Source organism: Hordeum vulgare, chromosome 2H (assembly GCF_904849725.1).
Source record: "Hordeum vulgare subsp. vulgare chromosome 2H, MorexV3_pseudomolecules_assembly, whole genome shotgun sequence".
Lineage (NCBI taxonomy): Eukaryota > Viridiplantae > Streptophyta > Magnoliopsida > Poales > Poaceae > Hordeum > Hordeum vulgare.
The window spans coordinates 379,386,202-379,412,360 of NC_058519.1; the positions used below are offsets into that span (position 1 = coordinate 379,386,202).

The 26,159-nt window shown below is 44.7% G+C and overlaps 2 protein-coding genes across 2 annotated transcripts; both read right to left on the reverse strand.

Moving 5' to 3' along the window:
* Window positions 1–13,789: 13,789 nt before the first annotated feature.
* LOC123426348 (CSC1-like protein At4g02900) lies at window positions 13,790–19,307 on the reverse strand. Its single transcript, XM_045110159.1, has 12 exons — window positions 18,993–19,307; window positions 17,733–18,116; window positions 17,404–17,556; window positions 17,013–17,148; window positions 16,656–16,757; window positions 16,292–16,411; window positions 16,135–16,215; window positions 15,649–15,989; window positions 15,299–15,544; window positions 14,874–15,198; window positions 14,470–14,703; window positions 13,790–14,365 (listed from the first exon to the last, which is right to left on the reverse strand). Exons 2-12 carry the CDS (start codon window positions 18,044–18,046, stop codon window positions 14,111–14,113), a joined length of 2,307 nt encoding a protein of 768 aa, XP_044966094.1. The 5' UTR covers window positions 18,047–18,116; window positions 18,993–19,307; the 3' UTR covers window positions 13,790–14,110.
* A 930-nt stretch (window positions 19,308–20,237) lies between these two features.
* LOC123426349 (probable inactive purple acid phosphatase 2) lies at window positions 20,238–23,830 on the reverse strand. Its single transcript, XM_045110160.1, has 2 exons — window positions 22,920–23,830; window positions 20,238–21,836 (listed from the first exon to the last, which is right to left on the reverse strand). Exons 1-2 carry the CDS (start codon window positions 23,619–23,621, stop codon window positions 20,574–20,576), a joined length of 1,965 nt encoding a protein of 654 aa, XP_044966095.1. The 5' UTR covers window positions 23,622–23,830; the 3' UTR covers window positions 20,238–20,573.
* Between the last annotated feature and the right edge of the window lie 2,329 nt (window positions 23,831–26,159).

Consider the following 26,159-nt stretch of genomic DNA (forward strand, 5'->3'; position numbering starts at 1 on the left):
AAGAAAGAACTCCATCACATAGGTATCATATAGATTCCAAAAATATCCACGTGATCCTAAATTTTTTTGAGTGAGAAGAGGAGTAGAATTAAAATCTTTACGTCAGGATTCCTCACCAGAGCATAGAAGAGGAAAAAAAAGAATCCTACTCTCCGATATATAACTAGACTTGAAATTGTTTTTCACTAGACTCGACTCGACCAAGTTCAATCAATCAAGGGGGCTCCTAGGTCGGTAATGTTCCGATACCAACTTGTAACGCCCAAGATGCCATCCTACCCTTATTTTGGCGCGAGGGCCTCGACAAGGATAGAAGCGCATCTCATCGTTTTGCAAGAATGGATATCGTTACAAGTACATGTAATGAAAAGATGAGTATATGGAATTGGCTTACACTCGCCACAAGCTACATCAGAGTCACATCAGTACAATACATAAAAATCACGAAGAAAAGCAGGGTCCGACTACGGACAAAAACAAACGAGAAAAGAACGACGTCCATCCTTGCTATCCCGGGCTGCCGGCCTGAAACCCATCCTAGATAGATGATGAAGAAGAAGAAACTCCAAATGAACAATCAACTCGCTCGCGTCAAGTAACCTTTACATGTACCTGCAACTGGTGTTGTAGTAATCCGTGAGCCACACCAGACTGAGCAATCTCATTTCCAAAGGTATCAAGACTAGCAAAGCTTAATGGGTGAGGTATGGTTAAGTGGTAAGGCTGCATCAAGCGACTAAACATTATATGAGGTGGCTAACTTATGAGTACAAGAATAAGAGGGGGGAAGATCTACGCATAGCAGACGTGAACTATTAATGATCAAATGAATGATCCTGAACACCTACTTACGTCAGACATAACCCCACCGTGTCCTCGATCGGAGCAGGAGCTCACGAAAGAGACAATCACGGTTACGCACTCAGTTGGCAAATTTTAATTAAGTTAACTTCAAGTTATTTAGAACCCGTATTAAACAAAGTTTCCACATTGCCACATAACTGCGAGCACGGCTTTCCAAAAGATTTAACCCTGCGGGGGTGCTCCAACTAGTCCATCACAAATTACCACAAGTCGCATAGAAATCCTCGATCACGAAACTCGCGATCTCGTCGGACTCCTTAGTGGAAAACCTCAACTCTGAGATTATCCAAAGTATCACCGGAATCCCGATGCACAAGATATTTCGACAAAGATAAAACTAATCCATCAAGGCCGCCCGACATATCGATGATCCCGATAGGAGCCGCGTATCTCATTCTCAGGACATGGCGGATGAGCTAGACGTCGGGTTGGCTAAACCCTAGGTGACCAGGGGCGCCGGACATCGCTCAGGTTGGACCAACACTCATGAGGAGCACTGGCCCGAGGGTTGATTAATTACTCTGCGGGTGCCGGCGGGTCCCTATGCATTTTCATTAGTTATAAGCAAATGTAGTACCAAAGTTGGGCCTTGCGAAACCAGTCTTCATCTAAAACGAATTATCAAGGGGGTCCCCATAACAACCCCGATCGTGTTAGGAGCGCTCAATTATGGAATATAACACCGGTAGCCGAAACTAAGGGGGGCAAAGGTGGAACAAAACACCAGGCTAGAAAGGCCAAGCCTTCCACCTTTTACCAAGTATGTAGGTGCATTAAATTAAATAGCATTAATATGGTGATATAACAAGGAACCCATGTTATCACATGGAAGCAACTGCACCTGCAACTAGCAACGCTATCATATGGTTAAGCAAGAAGTAACATAGCCAATCAGTGGTTTGCTAGGTTGTGAACAGGTTGAAGGTTTTCATGGCAATGTTGAGAGGCTGATATTTAACAGGTGGTAGACAGCGAGACATAACGACAGAATCGAATAACTAGCATGGCAATGATAGTAATGGTATCTGGGGAAATGGTCATCTTGCCTGAGATCCCGCTTGGAAGAAGAACGACTCCGTTAAGCAGACGAACCGATGTAGTCGAACGGGTCCTCACTTTCCAACACGCTTGCGGAACTCTATCGAGACGAAGCAAACCGGAAACAAGCATCAACAAAGATATTCACCACGGCACATGCACGACAAGAGGTAATCCACATATGATGCATGATCGGTTGAATATATGCAAGACATGGCATGGAAATTCACAACAATCAAACACTACACATTAAGTGAAGTTCAATATGTAAGGAGTTGCATATTGGCCAAACTCCACATACAAATTATTTAGTTCTATCCCGATTAGGTACACGACAATATTAAATGTTGGTTAAACATGGCAATACGTGAAACGTAATGAAGCTACCTATCTAGGCATTTTAAGTGAGGTCGGAAACGACATATAGCATCTCCGAGATGATCCCACATGTTAAATTAGAATTATGTCCAGATCTGAACTAACATGTTTTAATATTTGTTAAACAGGAAAATAAATAGGTTCACATGATTCTACGCGTCGTTCCAATCAATTTACACATAGGGAACATCTCCAACGGAGCTACGGTTCAAAAGATATGATCACCGCAAGATATGATGTCATGAATGCAATATGTATGCAAATGACAGCCACAACATCCCAAACCAAGAAGGCAACAACATAATATGAAACTACACGAGATTCTAAGCAAGTTTCATATAGGACACGATCAAAACGGAGCAACGGTTCAACAACTACAAGCTAAACTAGAATCACGTGAACATAAATCCAAAATGCACTACAACAACTACAATCTACCCAAAACAGCAACATGGCATTTTCTACACCCCAAAACAACAAGCTACATAAATCCAAAAAGCTCAATCAAGGCATGAGACAGTAGTGGTCAAGATGCACTACAACATACTACTAATAACATCTAGCATTGAAGCATGGATCACTAGGAAAAGAACTCACAAAATGGCATCTCACGCACAGTTTCAGACTTGGTGAAAATATCAGGTTTTCACAGTGCAGTTTTCGATCTGAAGGTATATTGACAACAGCAAAACTATATGCTACAGGGCTCCATTGGCATGAAAATTTACAGCGTGCTAGAGAATCTTAAGGACTACAAGTAACTCCATTGGACCAACCCCAAAGGAGTTGTAGATCACTAGAAAAACTCATGGCAAGACAACAACAAAATATAACAGATTTCAGACTTGAAAATATTTCAGCATCTCCAAATTAGCACTATTTTCTAGCATGTTGGCAACAAACAAATAACACCTAAACATGGATTTCTATTGCAACCAAAATTATCAGAGGCTAGCCTACACATCCAAGGGCATATATCATGTTCACACTCATGCATATCACGCACGGAATAAATCACACAAAATAAACAAAAGGGCGACATGGCAAAAAAATCATGCGCACTAACTTACTCAAAAGGCAAAACTAATTGCACAGTTAAATTTTATGGATTTTCTACCCCGAAAACATATATAATATGTGGGGTTCGAAAAATAAACTAGCGTCACACATATATGCGAGATTATTTCCTAAACACGACATAACAAACAAGAGACGGAACTTACATGCTAAAATGCAAACAACTACTCTAAAATACATGGCAAAGGGTCCCGAACAACATGAACATTTTATCTATGGGATTTGAACAATCCGGACACGCGCAAAAATAAATACAGGATATCTAACATATTAGGACGGCACACAAATCTAGGCATATGGCAGGTCAAACCACTTCAAACATGCATGAAAGTTACAAAATATGAATCTACGCGAAAAACTACACGAGTTACATATATAATTCGTCGCGATCCGATGCACGGTTTAACATCTACACACGTTAGAAAATCTAGCATTTTCTGAAATTAATAAATCCTAAAAAATCCTAAAAATATACTACCAGGCATAATCTTGCATGATGGGCTGAAACAGGGGTGCGCAAAATAATATAATGCGCCTAAGGCGCGATATAGAGGCTTGGAGGCCGCTCACCTTGGGCCAACGAGCCGTCGGTGGAGAGGAGGCAGCAGGTCGGCCGACTGGCCCAAGCGCGCGGAAGCAGGCCGGAGCTGGGCCTGGCGCAGGGAGGCATTGGCCGGTTGATGGGTCGGCTCGGAGGGGCGAGGCAGGCCATTGTCTGGGCCTGGGGTGCGGCCCACGCGAGGCGGTAGCGCTGGGCCGTGGCCCATCTGCTGGTCAGTGGAGGCGCGTGAGAAGCCGAGGCTGGCGAGCGTCAACGGGAGCGCTCGTCCCCGTCCGGATCCCGATCGGGAAGCGACGGCTAGAGGCCGCAGTGATCCGGCACCGGTTGTCTCCGGTGGAGGCGCGCTCCGGTGAGGGGCTGGGCGGCGGAGCTCATGCAGATCCAACAGCGGGGACGCGGCGAGAGGCGCGACCCTGGGGAGGCGTGGGGAGGCAGGGAGCGAGTTGCTCGGAGAGGCGGCGCGGCTTCGGGCACAGCAGGCGACGACGGAAGGGGCCTATGAGGCAGCGAGGTCGGCCTATTCCGGTGGACGACGTCGCCGGCGGTGGCTACCGATGAGGTGCGCGCGGGAGGGGCGACGGCTCTGGATCGGGAGCTCCTCTCCCGATCTGGAGCTCGAGGCCGAGGAGCATGGGGCTATAGTTGCCTCGGGCCCAGATGGGCTCGGGCGGGCCGGTTGTGCTAAGGAGGTGGGAGGACGCTGGGGAAGGAGAGAGAGCAGCGGCTGTCTAGGGTTTGCACGGGAACCGAGGGAGAGAGGGGATTTGTTGTCTATTTATAGACACGGGGCTAGGGTTATCCGAATCCGGCTCCGTTTTCGACCACGGGATTGCAATCGGACGGCCACAGACACGGGAATGGCTAGGTGGGCTGTGTAGAGTGGCTAGCCGGCGACGAGAGGGAAATGCAGCGGTGCAGCAATGCGATTTAAAACACCGAAAAACGTCCGACGATAAATCGAATACGGTGCCGCTACGATCGACCGTTCGGGTACCAGACGGACTCCGATTGCGACGAAAATTGGCAGGCGGACTACCTACGTCTAAGTAAGGCCGCATGCCAAGTTTCAACCCCATCAGAGAATATTTTACACGCACTTTTAAAAACAAGGTTTTGACGATGCCGCGGACGCGTTCGAGTGTGGTCGGGTTCAACACGGGCAACGACGAACGCGGAGAGAACCGACAAATAATAACGGATGCAAGTTTTGATAACTGGCGGCAACGGAGTGCTGATGCAATGTGGATGATGCGATGATGATGCGACAAATAAAAATAAAAACACGGTGACAATGGAATAAAAGGGGAATCTTCTGGAGCGCCGGTCTCGGGCTGTCACAGAAGGGACAATATATTTACTTTTATGTTATTTACTTTTCATGATGAGTCAACATCTTATTCCAACCTCAATCTATTAGTTGGCAAGCACCATGTGGCGGGGGAAAGATCCAAACACATATTCCTTGGTCAATTTTATACACTATGCTAGCAATCACACTTCATAAATTATTTCTTTTATCATTTACCTACTCGAGGACGAGTAGGAATTAAGCTTGGTGATGTTGATACGTCTCCAATGTATCGATAATTTATGAAGTATTCATGCCATATTTACCTATGTTTACAATACTTTTATATGGTTTTGATGAATTTATAGGATTTAACTAGAACTAACCCAGACTGATGTTGTTTTCAGCAGAATTATCGTGGTGTTGTTTTTCTGCAAAAAATAAAAGTTCTCGGAATTGCTCAAAAAATTTGATGATCTTTTCTAGACAATATGAGAAATACTGGAGCGAAGAACCATTGGAGGGGGGGCACCTGCTCGCCACAAGTCAACAGGGCACACAGTGATAGCTTGTGTGCCCGTCGTGGCTCTGGTTATCGTGATTCCAATGCCAAAAAATCCTATATAAACTGAAACCCTCAGTAATAAACCTAGAAGTTACGCTTCAGTGACGCAAGCCTTTGTACCAAAGAAAACTCATCCAGAGACTTGTTCCGGCACCCTGCGAGAGGTGGCAATCATCACCGGAGGCCATCCTCATCATCCCGACGGTGTCCATAACAATGAGGGAGTAGTTCACCCTCGGGCTGAGGGTATGTACTCATAGATATGTGTTTGATATCTCCCTCTCGTGTTCTAGAGATGTCACGATCTTGATGTATCACGAGATTTGTTAATATAGTTGGACCATATGGTGTTCGTCCCTTGCTATCTTGATGAGATGAATTGAATCTTTCCCTTTGAGATTTCGTTATGTCGGATTGAATATTGGATTTGAGATCACTTGATGCATGATTTGCATCTCGATACCCGTGGTGACAATGGGGTGTTCTATCGATTTACTTGATATATGTTTTGGTGCTCAACTTGCGGATTCCCAAGGTTACATAGGGGTAAGCTTTGCATAGGGGTTGATACACGTTCTTGTCCTACGTTCTTCGATAGAAATCTTGGGGGTACTCTTCGAAGTACTTTGTGTTGGATTGAATATGATGAATCTGAAATTGTTTGATGCCTCGAATAATTAACCCAAGGATACTTGAGGTGACATTAGGGTTGATTGATATGTATCATAGGTTTTATTCTAGTACGACCTCTAGGGATGTTTGTGACACTTATAGGAATAGCTCAATGGATTGATTCGAAAGGATAACTTTGAGGTGGTTCACTGCCTACATCAATTTCATCTTATGTTCTCCGCTACTTATGAACTTTGGAGTGATTCTTTGTCGCACGTTGAGGGATGATCATATGATTCTATTATGTTAACATTGTTGAGAGATTGCACTAGTGAAAGTACGAAACCTAGGCCTTAATTCCAAGCATTTATATAACGTTTTTCTCACTCTTTACTACTTGTTACCTTGCTGTTTTTATTTATTCAGATTATAAAAATCTATTTCTACTATCCATACTACACTTGTATCACTATCTCTTCGCCGAAATAGTGCACCTATACAATTTGCCATTGTATTGGGTGTGTTGGGGACACAAGAGATTTCTTGTATTTGATGGCATGGTTGCTTGAGAGAGACCATCTTCATCCTACACCTCCCACAGATTGATAAACTTTACATCATCCACTTGAGGGAAATTTGTTGTTGTCCTACAAAACTCCGCACTTGAAGGCCCAACAACGTCTATAAGAATAAAGTTGCGTAGTAGACATCAAGCTCTTTGAAGTTCTTTGTGTTGAATTGAATATGATGAATCTAAAATTGTTTGATGCTTGTCGAATAATTAACCAACAAATACTTGAGGTGACATTGGAGTATCTAGGTGACATTACGGTTGATTGATATGTATCATAGGTGTTATTATAGTACAAACTCTAGGGCTGTTTGTGCTACTTATAGGAATAGCTCAATGGATTGATCGGAAAGGATAACTTTGAGGTGGTTTCGTGCCTACAACAATTTCATCTTATGTTTTCAGCTACTTATTAACTTTGAATGATTCTTTGTCGCACGTTGAGGGATGATCATATGATTCTATTATGTTAGCATTGTTAAGAGATTGCACTAGTGAAAGTATGAACCCTAGGCCTTATTTCCGAACATTTATATAACATTTTGCTCGCTATTTACTACTTGTTACCTTGCTTTTTTTATTTATTCAGATTATAAAAATCTATTTCTACTATCCATACTACACTTGTATCACTATCTCTTCGCCTAACTAGTGCACCTATATAATTTACCATCGTATCAGGTGTGTTGGGAACAAAAGATATTTGTTGTATTTGATTGTAGAGTTGCTTGAGTGAGACCATCTTCATCCTACACCTTCCACGGATTGATAAACCTTAGGTCATCCACTTGAGGGAAATTTGTCGTTGTCCTACAAAACTCTGCACGTGGAGTCCCAGCAACGTCTACAAGAATAAAGTTGCATAGTAGACATCAATGGATGAAAAACGGGCGTAGATTTGCGCGAGAAATGGGGTGGGGCGGATGCCAAACAGACAAATTTTGCGGATGCGGATGCGGACGCGCATTGGGTCGTGCGGTATGTCCGTCTCGGCCTAAACGGACATACGCGAACATGATGGGGTCACGCGTTGGAGTTGGACTGAAATAATATTCGTTTTACGGGACTGGGATGAAAAATTGTCCCGTGCAGGTCCCGTCCTAGAAATAATTTTTGGGGTGCGGTAAACTTCAGCCCTTCGGCTCGCATATATCCATACCCCTCCCCCTTTACCATTTCCTATATCCCTCGTATGACTTGACTGGAGGAAAATTTCGGCCTGCACCCGTGTTTTTGCCGCCTCCGCCATATCTCCCGGTGAGATTTTCTGCCCCTAGCCACCCCGCGACGTCAAGTGTTTTCACCACCCTCAACCGCATCTTCTCCACCAATATTGGAGCACGAGATGGCCATTCTTACCCGCGGGCAAGCGGTCAACGCCGGAGCCATGGATCCGGCCCGGAGCTTGGCGCATGCCTTGTTGTGGGTGGATCTAGTTGGTCCTCGCAGAATCTCATCTAAAAATTTGAAGCCGGTAAGAAAAGAAAGCGCCAAGGATCGACAGTTGGCCATCTTTGCATTCCGCGTAATCGATCTCTCAGCCATAGCATGCTCGCGAAGGATTACTTCGCTGAGGTATCGACCTATCCGACTCAAATCTTTCGTAGGTGTTATCGAATGCGTAGATCTTTTTTCCATTGTTGAAGCTTGCGAGAAAATTTTTTGTTTCTTCACTCATTGGAGGAACGTCGTTGCTTTGCTTTGGTTTATTTCATACTAAAAGATATCGGCGGACAATGGGAGTGATAGCATATAACATTATGCTTGACTACACTGATGATCATCTTCTCACTGGAGAAGATACTATGCACAAATCTGTGCACATGTTTTCCAAGGTTTTGATCCGGGTTCTTAGTCGCGAGTATCTCTGAGCTCCCAACGAGGAAGACACAAAGAATTTGATGGCGATGAATGAAGCAAGAGGTTGGTCGAGCATGCTTGAGAGTGTGGATTGCATGCATTAGAGGTGGAAGAACAACCATACACTTGGGTGTGGTAGTGCACCACTCATAAATGTAATTCCACGATTGTGCTTAAAACAGTGGCTTCGTGTGACTTGTGTTTTTGACATTGCTTCTTTGGATTGTCGGGTTCTCTCAGTGGTATCAATGTATTGTCGAGATCACATATTTTTGCTCGACTTGTTAGCGGATAAGCTCCGTCTTGCAACTACACCTTCAATGAACATGACTATACCATGGCATGTTATCTTGGTGACGGTATTTATTCTTCATGGTATGAAAATATGTGAGGATCATGAGTGAGCCCAAAAACAAGAATCACATTTTTTTGCCGAAGCACAAGAAGCATGACGAAAGGATATTGAGAGGGAATTTGGTGTGTTGCAAGCTTGGTTTGCCATTGTTCGAGGTGCTGCTCACTTATGGGATAAGAAATCTCTCTTAAATATCATGATTGTATGTGTAATTCTACACAACATAATTATCGAGGATGAGAGGAATTTAAACTTAAGAGTTTTCTTATAACAATATCGGTAGCCGTGTCAAGCGAACCCATATCAGATCAATGTCTTTCTTGAGACCTATGAGAGAACAATGCCACACACGCCCACTCCATGATAATCTCATTGAGCACGAGTAACACTTTATGAGAGATAGACTTGTATTTTATTCATTTGATCTTAATTGTATTTGTGTGTTGTTTGAACCATTCTATCCATTTCGGACCATTCGTATTGTTTAATTATTCGGATTTGAACATTTGATGTAATTGAGAAGATTATTGTATTGTGCTAAAACATTAATAAGTTTGATTTATATTGTTGTTGTATTGAAATTATGTTGGTCAAAATCAAGAAATTGCCTAAAACCCTCACAAATGTTTTGTGGTACCACGAGGGCTCCGACGATCTTGGGGATCTGTTTCGTGCCACAACCCTCAAGAGTCTTTGCGGTATGAGTTTATGGGATCTGTTCCATATCGGATCCCTCATGATACCTTAAAACGGTTTTGGAGGGAACTGTAAATTTATTTTACGGACACCTACACGTGGGGTCTGCTAGAGATGATCTTAGACTGTCTACAACTTGATCCCTTAAATCCATCATATATGTTTGGACGCATCTCGGTCTCCCCATAGGTTGGATTTGATAGACTGGTCCGATGCCAAATTGACCTAGTCCATCAAAATTGCTCGTCCTCCCTTGTTTGTCCTCCAGTTCTCGTGTCTCAGTCAATCACCCTTGCCGCCCATCTGCACCGCTTCCCGCATCTGGACAATCATCAATCTCGTCGTTGAGTACCCCATCCCCCACCATCGGCATGAATGATGCCCCAGCATCATCTGTGGGAGCCAATTGCAAGGCGGAGAACGTTTCCCAGAACACGCAGCGAAGGAACAAGCATGAGCGAGAAGCTATGGAAAAGGAGGTGGTCGATGTGACAAGGATGCTTCCGCTTCGGTCGCGACTGACTCCATATCCACCCTTCCATAGAGAAGGAAGGTGCCATTTGTCTCGAACGAGAACGAGTTCATTTGGTCGAACGATTGGCCGGGGATTCCGAATGGATCGACGCAACATGAAGTGTCAAACATGGTGTATGACTCGCCGCAACCCTAGCGGGCGCGGATAGCTCCAAGAAGCGCCTGCTCCGAGTTTGTTTGATGAAATGGCTGAGCAGGACATGGTACAATTTTTGCTCCTCTTTTTGTTGATTTGTGTGTTTGTTCTATGTGCCACTTAATCAATATAGGGATGCACATGCCATCGATACTTTTGTTGCATACGTCATAAGTGACCATGACCAATTTAGAAGGTTATCACGACGAACATGATCAATGACGACATAGAACCTTTGTATTGTAACTTGGGGGATATTAACTCTCGTATGTATGATGTTGGGCAAACATCGGTCACTCATAACAGAAGAGAAGATACCAAAGGCAATAGGTCTGGCATTCTCAAGCAAGGATGATGTTCTGTTGTGTGAAGCTTGGTTGGCCACAAGCATTGACCCTATACGTGGAGCCGAGAAAAAGGGCAACAAGTATTTGCAAAAGATCCACAAGCATCACCATGTACATAAGGGAGATTCTGACAACTTCAGTGGGCATCCGACGAGCACCTCAGCCCCAACGAGCTATTACGGCCAAAATTCGAGATTGGTGTTTTCCTTCTTTTGTTATTTGTTGTGAGCTACGGTTTGTCCATGATGGAGTATGTCCAATGTGTAGATGAGTTGGTGTGATTCCTCCTCGTACAATGATTTTCCTCCGAAGAGAAATATGAGTTTAATGAAGATGAGGACATTGCCATGATCATGTTGACCGACATGGAGAAGAACAAGTGGTCGATACATGATGGTTCCATTGTAGATCATGAGATGATTCATAGTAGAAGGCTAGACGGCCATAATAAGTTCATACTTTATTACTTCTGTGCAAATCTAGTGTATCTAGAGCAATACTTTTGATGCAGGTTTAGAATGCCCCCAGATTTGTTCCTCCACATTGCCAACTCCGTCAAAGAGCATGATTGATTCTTCGTGCAGAGGAGTAATTGTACCAGAGATCTTGGACACGCAACTATCCATAAGGTGAATATGGCACTGCAGGATGACATATGGTATTCTTCAGATTTGATTGATGATCACCTGACAATGGGAGAGAGCACTTCCATCAAGTGTGAAGCAATTTGTGAAGGCAGTGGCTGAAATCTTTGGTCCACGGTATTTGAGAGCACCCAATGCTGAATACACTCAAAGTCTTTTGAAAATGAGCAAATCACAAGGGTTTCCAGGGATGCACAACTCAGTTGATTGCATGCACGGAAGGTGGAAGAACTGCCCTCCGGCATGACATGGACAATTCATCGACCATGTGAAGGATCCAAACATCATTTTTGTAGCCACTGTAGATCACGAGACATGGTTTTGACATGCCTATTTTGAAATGCGTGGAGCTTGTAATGACATCAATGTGCTCCACCGATCACCACTCTTTGCACGGTTAGCCAATGTGAAATCACCACAAGTGGAGTTTCAAGCAAATGGTTGCACATACAGCATAATGAGGGCAACCTTTGTGAAATCAATTCCCAACCCCCAAAGAAGAAACAACTTGGTTTCCATAATGCTCAACCAACTGCTGGGAAGGATGTGGAGAGGGCATTCGGGATTTTGCAAGGCCGGGTTACTATTGTGCGAGGATCGGCTCGGTTTTGGGCCCAAGAAATCCTTTAGTAAATCATGACCGTCACCGTGATCTTGCCCAATATGATCAACGAGCATGAGCGTAGCCAAAATTTGGATTACTTGTACTATGACTTCGTGGGATGGATGGTGCATCCGCATAGGAGAAAAGACCACATCTCACACATTCTTCAAGTTCACCAAGTAATTAGAGATGCAGATACTCATTAAAGTTTTCAACAAGATCTCGTCAAGGAGTGGTGGACATGGAATGGGCAACAAGACCACCTGTTCTATTTGTATGTTTCACATATGTTCGATGCACTTTGTGTTATGTTTGATGAACATTTGTGTTGAATTTGGAGTTGTGGATTGCTGAACTATGTAATAATTAAGTAATATTTGTATTCTATTTCTTTCAGATTTATTTGACATGAGTTTGATATTATTTCGAACATTATATATCTACAAATATGTGTGATAGAAGTAGAAGCTGAAATCTAGGTATCCAGTTTTTATGTCCGCTATAAAAAGGGAAAAAATCACCCGCAAAATAAAATAAAAAGATAAAAAAATAATCGGCTACCTAAATCTTCTCTCTCCACTCCTAAAACTGGATTTAGGTAGCATTCTTTTTGTGTGCTGTTGGAGATGCTCTAACATCTCTAAATGTACGATCCCATCGATGTCGTGGTAATGCACTCGTGCATTGCAAATATGTACATTACACAACCCTCTCCACTTGTGATGAACTTTATGAACAACTTCAACCAACAAGTAAGCAACGGAATAACACGAACAACATGCACATGTGACACAGAATTTAACGTGGAAAAACCTTCTCAAGTTGAGGAGTAAAAAACCACGGATATAGACCGACGGTCCATACAACTTCACTATAAGAATGATGAGTACAAAGTCTTCACTAGAACCTCTAGAGAGATTTACAGCACACTCTCCACATTACCAACCGGCAACAACAACAACCACAAGAGGCAAGATTTCAGCAAAGCATAGTACACACAGCTTTTGTCCCCTTTGGTATTTTGCAAACTGCTCCTAAACAGCTGAATCAAAAAACACCAAATTTTGCAGACAAATAGACACACGAGTTCCTGAGATCCTCTCAAAATTTCAGCTCAACTGAACATCGTTTTCCTATCCAAACTGTTTGTCTCTCAAAACTACTATGTTCTGAAACTGCAGCAGTCAGAGCTGACAAACTCCACTGACCCAATTCTCAAACCAGCTAACAAGATCGAAGCACTCAAAGTAAGGAACAAGCTCACCAAGTTTGGGGGTCGATCCAAGCATGTTTGAGCCTCCAATCACTAGCTTGAACACTGTCTAGTCTAGTCACATGCATCAAATCTGAACAGGACCTCCACTTCTTCTTCCTCTCTCACACATGTTGTGTTTTCTCTTGTGTGCTCTCTCATTCTCACAAATGACAGCCAGCACAGACAGGGGTGGAGTGGCTAGGGTTTTCTTCTTGCTTCCCTTTCCTTGAAAGCACTCTTAACCGTTGGATGCAGCGAGGATCAACGGCTGACATGTGTTGGACTTATGGGTTGATGTTGGGCTGCCAACACAACTCCGTGTGGAGGGACTTAGCCCAACACATTTATGTTCAATCCGGAGTTGTGGATTGATGAACTATGTAGTAATTAAGTAATATTTGGATTTCAGTAATTTCATCATTTATTTGACATGGGTTTGATATTATTTTGAACATTACATATCTATAAGAATACGTGTGATAGCACTATAAGCTGAAATCTAGGTATCGAGCTTTAGGTCCGCTATAAAAACAGAAAAATAATAATTGGCTACCTAAATCTTCTCTCTCAACTCCTAAAACTGGATTTAGGCAGCCATTCTTTTTGTGTGCCTTTGGAGATGCTCTAACATCTCTAAATGTACAATTCCATCGATGTGGTAATGCACTGGTGCAGTGCAACTGCCGATCAAGGAAGCTCTCAAGCGCCTGCTCCCATTTCCTTGTCAGCCAGGTCGCAGCCGGTTGAACTCTCCTTCGTTGGTGCCAGAGCTGGAGTTGAATTTGCTGTCCACCGGTGTGGTCATCCGAGACCGCCGCTTGGTCGCGACGAGGTGTGGGTTCTCCTCTTCATCCATGGCCAAGAGCTCGTACACGTCACCGCTGCGGAAGACCGGGTGCACGTATGCGTCCTTGAGGTACTCTCTCAGGTTCAGCATCGGGTCGTTTGCCCGTTGCAGCGTGTCCTTCACCATGGCCTCCTGCAAACATCAAACACTGTTCTCGCTTAACATTGGAGACGATGTGAATATCATCTGCAGTTATGTATGGGGAAGAGATAAAAGAGAAAGCGTTTTGATCCTGCCTGCAAGGGGAATTTTATGTATGCCGGCTCGAACCGGCCCTTGCAGACGTAGCGGAACCATATGGTCAGCACAGGAAGAGGAAGAAGAGCGACAGTGGACTGCTCTGCTTCCTGTGTGCTCAGCAGTCCTATCAGCAGGACCTGCGATATGACTAACGCGGTGACGATTCGTCCGTGTACGTCTGGCCAGAACTGCGCGCCGCTCTCGTATTGCTGGTTATACACATTGATGATCTTGCAACAAAAGAAACATGCCAAGGATTAGTATGCTAGTGTATTACTATTATACTGTGACGAACCAGAAATTTGTGATCTGTGGCAATGTGGATGTGATGTCCACAAGCAAAATTTGAGGCTGAAACAACACAAAGATAAATCGCTTGAACTGGCGGACGGATGTGTACCTGGTGTCTGAAAACAAGATAGGCCAGGCCGAAGAAGACTATGATGAAAGGAAGAATGATGGGTGACACAACAGCATATACAAGCCCTAGGAGGAAGTAGAGCTGTATTCTCGGTTCGGTGCTTCCAAACTCCAAGCTCCCAGGGTCCATGGCCTGCTCGCGATCCTGCTCGGTTCTGACCAAGAATGTGTTCTTTATGTGGAACATGATCAATGGCTTCAACCTAAGAACTTCTGCGGCAATGCCTGCCCATCCATCCACCATGATGTAGGTGATGAAAAAAGTCGCTTTCATGGGAATGGATTCTCCAATGGTCTCTGGAATTCTTTTTCATCAAAACAAAAGTGCACGAGTTTTTTTAGGTGCTAGTAAATATTTCATAACCCATTGTTACTAGTATTATCCAAGTGCAAAAATTAGCTTACTTGTTAGCAGGCTGATTGATAAAACGGTTGAGCTGCTGGAACGCTGTCCCAGCTACTACACTTCCCAAGAATACGTTGACAAAAATAAACAGGAAGTATTTTGATGCTGTCCTCCTCTCCAATCCAGAGAGTGATACGTGGCCTTCAATTTTGCTCATGGCCATGAGAATTGTTGGCAGAAATATAAGGAAGATTTTCAATGCGATTCCTGGCAAGAAACCTTGTATGACTGATCTTGGACCATTTCTGCAGGAAATCGCATTCACCATGAAAATTACATCCAGCAATGCAGTACTACCTCATAAACAAGTCAGTACAACGTGGCTGGTTTTTTATGTAGTTACACTCACCTCTCTATTATAGGTTTCAAGAAAGGAAGCACCCGCTCAATATCGTCTAGATTGGCTGCGGATTGTACGACTGCAATTGGGATCATGAAGAAAAATGTCAGGAAAAAGAGCGCAACAGCCATGATAAGTCTCCTGATCGAGAGCTCGACGAATGGGATCGCGAGGTTAGGCCAGTAAACATCGCGAGGTTCTGGAGCCCACTCGGTCAACCACACCGTTGGGTTACTGGTCTGCTGTGTTTGTGCACAGACAGCAGCCCCCCACTGACAATTGAAAGACACAAATGCTGCTGGCATTATAGCCTTAGGATCACTAATCACCTTCTGCCTCTCCTCATCCTCCTGCAATTAACAAGTTACATAGTATTGTTAATACTGCTGCTCAGTGTTATGGACCTTACTACGAGGAACTATGCGGTACAATGAAAGAAGACATCGGTACTGTTTGATGACACTATCAAGACGATGAATGAGAAATGACTGGCACCTGTTTACATAGCTCCTTGATTGTTGTCTTGTAGTGTTCTATTGCATCCACCTTTTCCCCCCAAAGACCCCACAGTCCTGTCTACAAAGACATGTGCGTAATTGAGCCATACCACTTGCATATTAGAGCATGATTTGCAAAGAAGGAAGATTATTACCTTAATAGTCAGCTCCTTTTCAGGGTTCTTAGCATGCTGGTTTTCGTAGTAGACCAGCCAGTTTTGCAAACCTTTCTTCTTCTCAACCAAACTGGCAAGGGCGTTTGCGTTGTATACAACCTATTTGTATGAGACAGATTTGAACCATTAACAGAGAAAAGAAAGATAAAGGCATATGGGCCTACAGGTTCTTCGGTTGGAAAGTAAACAAATAATTAGAAAGCTTGCATTTCAGTTGAAGAGTAAATAACAACTGAAAAATAAAGTAACTTGATGCTCAGTTGAATTTTATGGTTTAAAATCATATCAGTAGTATTCACAATAACGATGCCACGGTGCACACAAGATAGAAAAGGAGTAGGACCTGGTGACTGAGATAATGCTCACGATGATTCACAGCAAAGAAGTGCTCAACATGCTCACCAACTGTTTCGTCTGGGTCAGCTGGTATATTTCTCACAAGTACCTGAAAATAAGGCAGAAAATGAGGTATGAGCCAAAGAAACTACTCTACACTCTACATCGAGTCTGGGAAATTCTACACACACACACACACTGCTTGTTTTACTATCGCAAAGACTCGTCACCACTAATTGTTATTCTTGTTTTACTGAAACGGTTCGAGAGAAAAATAATCAAAGCAACAAGATGAAAAATTCACATTCAGATCTAGTGAGGTCCATAACACATCAATTAAACTTGCATGGAGAAGATATCTTACTGTGAATTGGTCGGGCCGACGATTCTGATTCGCAAGAAAGTGCAATCTCATAGTTGTTATAACCTTATATTCATGATACAACACGTAGAATGTCCAAAAGGTAAACACATAGGCCATTCCAATGTGTACCCAAAACCTATGAGAATATACAACAGTTTCAGTAAAATAATACTCCCTCCGTAAACTAATATAAGAGCATTTAGATCACTAAAGTAGTGATCTAAACACTCTTATATTAGTTTACACAGGGAGTATGAACCAAGTGAAGTCACATGAGGAGATTAGAAGGACAGCATCTCTGCATTTATAGCTAATATAATCAGGCAGGCGCTTGAGGAACGATAAATTCTGTACTTGTCAGGATATCAGACGAAGTAAACAGAATTCATACCTTTTTGAACCTGGACCAAGATTTGATATTGAAAGCTTGTCAATTTCATCATAACTTAGACCTTCTCCATCATCTCCTAAAGTTGCACTAGTCCAATTGACAGGAACTAGGACAGCAAAAGCCAGCATAGTAATTGGCACAAATATTTTTAAGCTGCAAAGCAAAAAAAAAAAAAAAACAATGCACCGTCAGCAAGCATAATGTGTACATCTGTTAACATCACAAAATAGGCATTTTCGAACTCGACTTGCTGATTTTGGAACATGGAAGACATCAAATGTAAGCAACTACTATAATACTGTGGTGTGAGAATTGGATATCATGCTCACCCGAGAAGGTAGATGCGGACATATACTGCGGAGTCTAGTCCTGCATGCTCAATTAATTCAGGTTCTGGCATTTTCAGCGCCGCGGGCATCCAATTGAGAAACCGAAGATATGTTGACACATTGGCATTCACAAATTTTGAGAGGACAGTTCCGATGTGTCTTGGGCTGCTTCTCGTCCCTTTAAGGTACCATTTTGGAAAGTATACCCGATCATTAATAGGTTGTATCCTAACAACTGCGAACACGAGAAGAAAACCCACTGCAGATAATATGTTTATTCCCGCGGCAACACCAATGTCGTTGAGGGAGCCCATGTCCTCTCTAGAGAGACTCACTCCAGAACAAGCGTCGCCGAGAAGTAGCCTAACGGTTTAGACAAAATATCTACATAGAAAGAAAAAAGATGGTAAGAAAATTGTCAACTAGAATCAAAATAACAGGTGTGCTTCGGTACACCACCCCCCCCCCCCCCCCAACGCACAAAGGAGAACGTATACCCACCTCGTATTGTACACTGCAGGCCGCCGTACGTATGCAATACGAGGTGGGTATACGTATGGTTGCCTGTAGTGTACAATACGAGATGGGTATACGTATGGTTGCCTGTAGTGTACAATACGAGGTGGGATTACGTTTTCCCTTCTACGTTTTTTTTGGGGGGGGGGGGGGGGGGGGGGGGGTGTACTGAAGCAAAAGTGTCAAAATTTAAGAATGGAAGTAGCTATAATCATTAGCATTAGAAACTGAGCTTCCCCAGCAGATTATGCATGGAAAATTGACGTCACCAGAAAACAAATGTTGGACAGCAGATTCTAGATAGATGCCTTACTCCATTGTTGCACTGCAAATTCTGACCAATGTAGCAGAAATCTGCTTAATCTTGCATTCTTGCAAATTAAACTTGTGGAGCTCTATAGCAGATATCAGTTTAGGTGCACATGTACGAGTGACAAGGGGATCATCGATGAGAATCGACTGAGTACTGACAATGGCATCGTTCAAGGATGTATGAAATTGCAATGAAGTCAACCTCCAAAAGTTCACATGTATCCTGTCGTCTGTACAGCTAGAGGAACCGAACAAACAACGCTCAAGAAAGTGTTATGCGTTCTCTCTCAACTTCTTTTTACGACGCAATTCTCTCTCAACTAATAAATCTAGAGGATACTTCAGGTGATCTCTAAATGTTATTAGCGGCTGCTGGAATGGATTCACTACAGGCAGGAAACAGGAGCGATTAACTAATACAGTATAACATACCGCGCGCGGTTATCGCCGACGTCTCCGCCACTCGATCAGGGCAGTGGCCGAGCGCCGCCGCCTGAACGGTCACTGCCGTGCCGCCATTGACGTCGTCGTCGAGGAAACGCAGGAGCGCGGTGCACGAGAGAAGTGAAGGAGCAGCAGAGGGAGGCGGCGCCGCCGGCCGCCCTGAGAGGAGCCGGAGCAGGGGGGCGCTGGTAAAGTGAAAAGAAAAATAGCAAGAGGGATTACAACGCCAACGCCGTTGTTGCCGGTTTGTTGCTAGTCTATAGGGACGATCAGAACGAGGACGACGACCAGGGCGTCGACGGGCCGGCACGACGCGTTCGCCTTCGTCTCGGCGGAAATAACGACGTGAGGAGGGATGACCGTTCTCCAACGGCCTGCCACTGGTGTTTCTTTTTTTCAAAAATAAAAATACAACTTTGCCATATGACACAGCTGTTAGAATAATGTGCCAATCCCTACAAAAACCAAAATAAATACTTTCTTCGTCCGGAATTACTTGTCCCAAAAATTAATAGAAATAGATGTATCTAAAATTAAAATGCATCTAGATACATCCATTTCTCCTACAAGTATTTTTGTATGGAGGAAGTATGTGCCAATCTCAGCCCATCTAATCCTAATCAGCATCCACATGACTTGTGTAGCATTATTCTACACAACAATGGCACCAGTGCAATATCCCTATAACAATGACTGGTCATGTTCATCGAGACTACCCCTTTAAGCGTGTTATGATCAGTAGAGATGGCACATTATATATATATATATATATATATATTATATATATATTGTCGGGAATAGAGATGGCACATATGATTTCGCGAAATGACTTTGATGAGGAGTCTTCAGCGTTTATTGCAACAGAAGAACAAGATGGCTCTATTTCAGATCAAGACAAAGAAATAGTGGGAGCAAAAGACGCTGATCAATACAAGGAACTTTGTTATGTTTTGAGCTTGCAAATAAGCCACGCAAAGTAAATCAGCGACACAATCTGTTCCAAACAACAGGGGTTGTCAAACTGCATGATGTCCGTATCTTCATTGATGATGGAGTAGTAGTTAGTGGAGAAGCTTGCTCTCATCAGCAGGCCACGCCCATATCCACACACTACTACACCTGGTAAACTCAAGGTAACGAGAACTGCATGCACACATGCATTTTTCCATTGATGCTTATTTTGATTTTGTTTAATAGTATGATGATGCTGCGCCATAGATGAACCAGCTGACATAAAAGAACAACAATGATCACACTAGTGACAGATGGATCGTGTTACATTATGAATTTATGATACAGGTCAACCATTCTCACTAACCAACACTACTATAATGTGAAGATCGTACGTGCCGCTTATTCTGGACGACTATTGTACAATGGAGGGAGAAAACTGTGTTGCCCAGGCCTGGCATATACAAACGCAGCCATACCACATCTACACACTGTATCTGCTAGGATACACAGTGCTACAGAACCTAAAAAAATGTTGAGAAATGACATTACTGTGTTGATGCGCGATCTGATTCATGTCGGCGCTATCTGAAGGCGAAGGGACAATATCTGTGGTCCTTAGGATTCCTCGTTCTTGACCGGAGTCCATTGTGCAGCTTCTCTCTTCTTCCTGAGGAGAAATCCCAAGGCAAAACCAAGCATTAGGGCAAACATCACACTACCTCCAATTTCCAAGTATATTGGGGAAATCTTCAGCTTGGCGCTGGCTCCCGAGCTGAGCTTTGTTTGATTGACCGCCTCAGTAGCGCTAGCTTCAGTAGATGTTTGTCCAGAGAATATTTCCACCATGTCATGGACTTGTCCATCGTGGTTCCCAACGTACATCAGCGTTAGCTTCTCCCTGTTAGCTGCGAGCTTTGTGTACCCGAACTCACCACCACGGTACATGGAGATCCCAGGCTGTGGAAAGATGGGAACATTTGGATGATCACGCCTTGGTTGCCAGATCGGTTGCCAATCTTGTCCAGCCATCCCGATCACAACATGAACAGGGGCACCAGGGTATACGAAGCTTGATGATGTGTTCAGACACTGTGAATTCTTCATGGGGCAGAACCTCTCATACCTATGGACATGTCCCCACAGGGCAAGCGTCACATTGTATATCACCAAGAGCGGTTCAAGATGCTGGACCATCTGCTGTCTCATGGCAGAATCCCTGGCTTCGTTGCTCGAGGTATACATGGGCCGGTGGCCCTGAAACACAACAAATGGGGTTCTGCTTCGGTTCACCTTCTCCAGATCAGCTTTTAGGAAATTGTGTTGGTCGCTGCCCTGAACGAAATTAGTTTCAGTCGACATGTACACAAAATGCACGACGCCTGAATCAAAAGAGTAGTAGAGATTCCGTGTGTCCGGAGCTCCATTGCCAGTAGGTAGAACAGAATCCCCAGGCATTCTGAACTTGACACTGTATGGTATTCCACATTCACCTCCACCATCCTTCCCATATGTAGACCATGAAGGTTTCCAAGGTTGTGAAGGCCAATCATACTCATGATTTCCTATGCAGACATGGTATGGAGTATTGGCTGCAATAGGCTCAATCTGGCTGAAGAAATGATCCCACACCCAAGCATAGCCTCTGGCATAACTGATGTCCCCAATGTGCGAAATAAATGCAGGCTTATCTCCAAGGGCTTCAATATCACGGAGGATCCACTTCACCGTTGACAAGCTCTCATCTTGTGTGCGGATGTAGGTGTTGTATGGTACATAAGTGCCCATATCACCGAAGAGAAAAGCAATGGTCTCATTGGCCTCACTGTCACGTGAAATAAAGCTGTATGTCTCGCTCCATCCTCCCAGGTCACTACCGACCTACCAAAAATAGCTCAGTTAGCTAAAGAGAAAATACATACTGAACATGTAGATAACAATTGTTCGCTGCTGTTAGCTTTGCCCCACAAGCCAGCTTGTTAGGCTTATGGCTCTAGACGAAATCTTCAATTGCCTTAATTTTTATGAGAGGACTGAGCATAGACGTTAAGCTAGAGAGATGCAACCTCTAATAATTTGTTTCACATTTTGTTTAATACCACATCATGTTCTGGAGATTTGTTGATCAAATACGTAGGAAAGGTTCAACAGACAGAACATGTTGAGAATTTTGTTTCACTGTTAACTTTGTTCATAAGATGGTACTGTTCGAATGAACTTTATGTAATTGTTTCCACCACAACTCAAAAGGTGGCATTTATATACTAGCTATTGCTCTTAAAGATGGTAATCACACTGATACAGAACTTCTCCTCATTAATTTTATCGTATTGTATACTAGCTATCGCAAACTTTAGGCATTATTTGGGTGATCCCTTTTGGTACTGATGAAAAGTGACGTATTGGGCCGTATTTTTCTGCAAGTTATGATACGGCCCTATAACTCAGTATGCAATTCTGTAATGTGGTGTGTTCTGAATATGTGTACTTAAGGTATGTTGATTGGAGGTTGTATGACATTAATTTGTCAAGTGTTACATTGATTTTGACTTTGACGGCAATCCAAACGATCTACTAGTGAGGCCTAGGCTGTCCTTCTACTTGTTTAAAGCATATAGTTCACCTTTTTGGCAAATATTTTCTATTATGAGTAGTATTGATGTTGAATTATGTTTAAGGGGTCTAACTATGGTTCACAGGTTCAGGGCCACCTTAGCTTCAAGGGTACTTAAAATGGTGGAGCTGCTTTGCAATTACATAGGTTGAACTATCTTCTCTAACTAGAAATATTCTCTAGCTCACACCCAGACTAGAATCCTATGCACACGAACATCAACCTCTAAATGCATCTGAGCTTCTAAGATTGATGGAGCTAAATTGCTATCACGATTGATAAATTAGCCTTTTTGCAGGTTCAATCTGTGGGTATTTTCTTGCTGGGAATTCAATCTCTGGTTGGTTTACCTTGTAAAAGTACCTCCTTCCGGGCTCCAACCCATTCATGAGGCCATCGAAGACGAAGCCCGGATCCCTCCACCCTACGGTGTCGTTCGCCGGCGTGTCGCACATGTGCTTCTGCTCGTACGTCCTCACCTCCGTGCCCACTTCCGTCCAGCCCTTCTCCTCCTCCTTCTCAAGCCCGTACCTCACGGCCCTCTTGCCGGCGTCCGCGCACACGAACATCACCCGCATCTCGTCGGCCCTATCGGCGAACGCGAGGTGCACCTGCTCGGGCCGCGCGGCCGAGCCCGCGAAAGCGACCTCGCCGGATAGGGCGACGCGGTGGTGGCCGTGGGGGAGCGGGTTGCCGTCGTGGTCGACGTGGTGGTAGGAGTACTCTCTGGCGGGCCAGCGGAAGAGGCGGAACTGGTAGGGCGCCCGCAGGTTGGGGAGCCGTGGGAGGGTGAGCTCTCCGCGGCCGCTGCGCCAGGAGGCGGAGCCATTGAGGAAGATGTAGCCTAGGAAGTCGCGGTCGCTGGAGGACGGCGGGGAGTAGATCGCCACGTGGTCGAGGCCATCCGGGGACGGGAGGTCGGACCACCGGATCGTGATTTCTTGGTCGGATTGGGTGAGCTTCGCCGGGGTGGCCGTGAGGGTGGTCCCCGCGGCCTCGCCGGCGGCGAAGAAGAGGAGGACGAGGAGGAGAGGCGGGGTTTTGGGGTGCATTTTGCCGGGGACGCCGAGCGAAGCGTGGGGACGTGGAGAAAGATGGTTACCTCACAACCAGCTGGAAGGTGTGTGCGGGGCACTGACGATGTGGGACCCACCTTGATTTTTTGCGAAACAGAAGTCCAACTTCGCGAAGCACCGCTCCGTGGAATATTTCGTGCAAGACCTACAGCAACACGTTCATGAACGAAACCGGTTTTTGCCACGAGTTCGAGTAGTTCTTGGCTACCGCCATCTTAAACAACTTGGTCGCACGTAAGAGCATCTCCAACAGCGACGCTATACAAACGCCGCGTCGTAAAAAATGCGGTATTTAGCGCGCGCGACGCGGCGGCAGCTCCAGCGGGCGCGTAAAAACGGTGCGCGCACCATTTCTAATTGAGCGCGCTGGCTGAAACGCAATCCCGCGTCCATTATTTGCTGCGCCGGCTCCCGCACGCGCGACTCTCCCGCGCTCGCTCCTTCTTTCTTCTGCGCTCTCTCCTGCTCTCTCCTGCGCTGGCTGTGCACTCTCTGCGCTCGCTCTGCACTCTCGCGACCGCCCCCATCCGTCCGCGCCGCCGCCGCCGCTCGCGCCACCGTTCGGCGCTGCCCCGGCCTATCTCCGAGCCGCCGTCGCCACCCGCGCCCGCCGGCGCTTCCCCGGCCTGTCTCCGCTGCGGCCGCCGCCCGCGCCCCCCGTTCAGGCGCTTCCCCGGCCTCCCCGCGCCGCCGCGCTTCCGCCCCACCCCTCCTAGTCTGGCCGGCCCTCGCGCGCCTCCGACGTCCGAGGAACAGCGCCCCACCGCTCGCTGCCGCGCCGCGCCCGCAAGGTGTTCGACAAAACGCCTACAAGGTATGTATTGCTTCAAATTTATGAATTTGGTGCATGTTTTGAATTGTAGTTTTTTATAGTATAGTATTGAACATTGTAGATGAGTTCGTCGTATGATTCTTCCGAAGAAGAATTTGATATGGAAGAGGAGGAGGATCTTGCAATGATCATAGCTATGCATATCAATAAAAAACCGAAGCACGGTGGTTCGGTTATGGGTCGGGAAAATTTTTGGAGAGATAGGATTGATGCCCATAACAGATTGATGAAGAACTATTTCGGGAAAAAATGCTTTGGTACATCATGCACGCTTGTGTGATCATGCACAACATGATCATCGAGAATGAGCGTGGCCAAGATGTAGACTACTCACAGTATGAGCTCTTGGGACATCCCGTGCGAGTGCGACGGAGGGCTGAAAGGGTTGCCCGTTTTGTTGCCTCGTATCATGTCATTCGGCGTCCCGCAACACACAATGATCTTCAGAAGGATCTGATTGAAGAGTGGTGGGCATGGCATGGACGACAAAGAGCATGATTTGATTGCATTATTTGTATTGTATTGTTCATGAACTATTGGTTGTGTTTATTGCATTATTTGTTGTACTGAACGAGAAACTATTTGTTTGAGTTGTAATAACTATTTATTGTTGATTTATTTTGTTTGTTTGATCGTTTTTCTCACTATTTTTTGAAATGTATATGTGGTTTGTGCCTGCTGCGCGCGCTGCATTTTTGGGCACTGCTGGAGCGCGAAGCACGCGCTGCATTATAGCGCGGCTGTTGGAGCCAGCGCCTAAACCTGCGCTAAACCAGCCGGCGCGCGCGCTGTAAAAACATTTTTTGGGCGCGGCGCGAAGCGCTGCTGTTGGAGATGCTCTAAGTGTGACCAGTATCAACTCTTCACAAATATTTTTATGTAATTTTTTGTGAAACATCCGATCTATTCATCTTGAAGCATTGCAGTATAACAAATATCAGAAATAATAAAAATTACATTAAGATTCATAGATCATCTAGCGACGACTACAATCATTGAAACGAGTCGAAGATGTATAATAAATTAGGAAAAATGATGATCCTGTCCACCTAAAGATCATTCACAAAGAGGTCTGGTAATTGATAATTCTGTCCTGAAATAGAGCATAGAGCTTAGAAGTAGGATCTGGTAATTGGTGTCGCCATCCTCGCTCCTCCCTTATCGGAGTGACAAAACTTGTTGTAGTAGACAATCGAAAAGTTGTCGTGTTAAGTCCTCATAGGATCAGCACACTAGAACAACAACCGCCGCCGATGAAGAGTAACGTAGATCGAAAGGATCCATCCTAGAAACACACGAACATACACGAACAAAGATAAGATCCGAGCAAATCCATCAAAAACAGATCTGCCGAAGACATACTTCACACGCCCACCGATGATGCAAGATGCAAGATGCGCCACCGGAATGGGGGCTAGGCGGGGAGAACCTTATTCCATCTTCAAGGAGTCGCCGTCGTCTCGCCTTCTTGAGTAGGACACAAAACCCCAACAACATTTAAAAAATACATCTAAAAACGGAGCCCTCCCACCGGCAAGGCCGAGATCCACCGTGCCTTCATGGCCTTAAGGCCACCGGAGACGAGGTGGACCAGCGCCAGCACCGTCAGAAGACGAAAAAACCCTACAACAACATTTTTAATTCATGCCTAGATAGGAGGTGCCTATGATAACATTTCATTT

Excerpts from the sequence above, each read along its gene's own strand:
- LOC123426348 (XM_045110159.1), bottom strand. The coding sequence starts at position 18,046 with ATGGGCTCCCTCAACGACATTGGTGTTGCCGCGGGAATAAACATATTA. Across the intron at positions 16,216-16,291 it reads AAAAGGAGCTGACTATTAAG|ACAGGACTGTGGGGTCTTTG; the intron begins GTAATAATCTTC and ends ATGTCTTTGTAG. Across the intron at positions 14,704-14,873 it reads ATCTTGTTTTCAGACACCAG|ATCATCAATGTGTATAACCA; the intron begins GTACACATCCGT and ends TTTTGTTGCAAG.
- LOC123426349 (XM_045110160.1), bottom strand. The coding sequence starts at position 23,621 with ATGCACCCCAAAACCCCGCCTCTCCTCCTCGTCCTCCTCTTCTTCGCC. Across the intron at positions 21,837-22,919 it reads GAAGGAGGTACTTTTACAAG|GTCGGTAGTGACCTGGGAGG; the intron begins GTAAACCAACCA and ends TATTTTTGGTAG.